Source organism: Emiliania huxleyi, assembly GCF_000372725.1.
Source record: "Emiliania huxleyi CCMP1516 unplaced genomic scaffold EMIHUscaffold_47, whole genome shotgun sequence".
NCBI lineage: Eukaryota > Haptophyta > Isochrysidales > Noelaerhabdaceae > Emiliania > Emiliania huxleyi.
In genome coordinates, this window is record NW_005198467.1 from 726,403 (window position 1) to 728,646 (window position 2,244).

General features: G+C 67.0%; 1 protein-coding gene across 1 annotated transcript in view; it reads right to left on the reverse strand.

The window, feature by feature from the left end:
* EMIHUDRAFT_464453 (hypothetical protein) overlaps positions 1-2,244 on the reverse strand; it is a 9,242-nt gene that overhangs the window by 658 nt on the left and 6,340 nt on the right. The window contains exons 16-21 of the mRNA XM_005768118.1: positions 2,015-2,143; positions 1,678-1,854; positions 1,382-1,476; positions 1,062-1,128; positions 671-825; positions 26-433 (exon numbers count right to left, since the gene is read on the reverse strand). Coding sequence (XP_005768175.1) covers positions 26-433; positions 671-825; positions 1,062-1,128; positions 1,382-1,476; positions 1,678-1,854; positions 2,015-2,143 — 1,031 coding nt within the window. The remainder of the gene's footprint in view (positions 1-25; positions 434-670; positions 826-1,061; positions 1,129-1,381; positions 1,477-1,677; positions 1,855-2,014; positions 2,144-2,244) is intronic.

Genomic DNA, 2,244 nt, shown 5'->3' on the forward strand with positions numbered 1-2,244 from the left:
GGGGAGGGGGGAGGGGCCGGGCGGCCTGCAGCGCAGGCCGTGCAGCTGGCACAGCATCGCCGCGTTGAGCTGCCGGTTCGTCTCGGGCTGCCGCGCCATGGCCAGCTCGAGCGGCTCGTACTGCGTGGTCGTGCAGTCGTAGTACGGCGAGTCGGTCCGGTTCCACGAGAGCGCGAGCTTGGCGCGGTCGAACGGCTCCTCGGCGGGGAAGTCGACGCGCAGCCGGCGGCTGCCGAGAGGAGGCCGAGAGGAGCCGAGAGGAGCCGAGAGGAGCCGAGAGGGCTCGCTCGAGAAAGGCGACGGCTCGATGGCGAGGGTGAAGCGGTTGCCGGCGAGGTTGCGGTATCCGTCGTGCGACGACGAGAGGCTCTTGGCCAGCGCCACGTACTTCTGGGGGGTCGAGACGTGCGTGTAGAGCCACGAGGCGTGCGGCCTAAGAGCGGCGAGGGGGGGAGGGACTGGTGTCAACTGCTTGACGATGAAGCGCATCACGGCAGGCCCACGACGCGTGCTTGCGGCTGCAGGTGGACACTTTGGCTCCTCTCGGCCCCTCTGGGCTCCTCTCGCCTCCTCTCGGCTCCTCTCGGCTCCTCTCCTCCTCTCGCCTCCTCTCGGCTCCTCTCGGCCCCTCTCGGCTCCTCCCGGCAATCTCCCGGCTATCTCTGGGCACTTGCAGTTGCAGTGGACGATCCACTTTGGGTTGTCGGGGTGGAACTGCATCAGGTTGCCCACCACGCAGCCCGGGTCCTTTGGGCCGTAGTCTTGCTTGAGCTGCCCCATCTCGCCCGCCGCGTACGGCGAGACGCCGCACGAGAGGCCGCCCACCTATCCTCAAGCATGAGTCGCGATGAGTGGGTGTAAGGAGGGCTGCCTACTGCGAGAGGCCGCCCACCTAGCCCATGTCCCAGCGAGCGGTGTGAGTGGTGCGGTGTGAGTGGTGGTGCAGTGGTGCATCACTGTCGATCGAGACGCTCGCAGAGAGGCCGCCCGGCCCGCCAGCTACGTCTCCTCGTCGCCATCTCTGCCCATCTCTCCCCATCTCTCCCCATCTCTCGGCGTACCAGCTCGCACGCCAGCCAGTACGTCTCCTTGTCGCCGTGCAGGTTGGCGTACAGCTCGTGCCGGTACCTAGAAGGCTCCGAGAAGGCTCCGAGAAGATTCGCCGTGCAGGGTGGCGCACAGCTCGTGCCGGTACCTAGAAGGTTCCGAGAAGGCTCCGAGAAGAATCGCCGTGCAGGGTGGCGTACAGCTCGTGCCGGTACCTAGAAGGTTCCGAGAAGGCTCCGAGAAGATTCGCCGTGCAGAGTGGCGTACAGCTCGTGCCGGTACCTAGAAGGTTCCGAGAAGGCTCCGAGAAGATTCGCCGTGCAGAGTGGCGTACAGCTCGTGCCGGTACCGCTCGTGCAGCGTGTAGAGCGTCGCGATGACCTGCGGCGCGCGCGACTTGCCGAGGAGAAGGACGGACGAGTCGATCGCCTAGAGGGCTCCGAGAAGATTCCGAGAAGGCGCGCGCGACTTGCCGAGGAGAAGGACGGACGAGTCGATCGCCTAGAGGGCTCCGAGAAGGCTCCGAGAAGGCGCGCGCGACTTGCCGAGGAGAAGGACGGACGAGTCGATCGCCTAGAGGGCTCCGAGAAGGCTCCGAGAAGGCGCGCGCGACTTGCCGACGAGAAGGACGGACGAGTCGGTCGCGTGGTTCGAGTCGCCCGAGAGCATCGGCGACGCGAGCAGCTCGGCCGACGGCTGCCACGGCCACGGGAGCCTCTGGCGCGCGTACTGCCCGCCCACCGACCGCAGGAACTCTGGCGACGCGAGGCGGCGGCGGACGAGCTGCCGCAGGAAGCGCGACGCGTCCTGCGGTGCACGCGGCACGGGGGTGGCGTGTCGTGCGCGTGTCGTGGGCGTGTGACGATGCTAAAGGAACGGGGGCCGTGGCATTTGCTCGTGTGGGCGTGTCGTGCGAGCGTGTCGTGTTGGCGTGTCTTGGCCGTGTCGTGTGCAGTGTCGCCTTGACGGGCTTGCCGGGGATCTGCATCCGCATCCGGTCGCGGAAGAGGAGGATGCCGTCGTTGACGAAAGCCTTGGTCGAGAAGAGGCGGGCCGGGTCGATGTGGAACCGTGCGTCGTGGTCGACGAGCAGCACCTGGGGGAGAGATGCGGGAGAGATGCGGGAGAGATGGGGAGAGATGGGGAGAGATGGGGAGACATGGGCAAAGATGGGAGAGATGGGGAGAGATGGGGAGG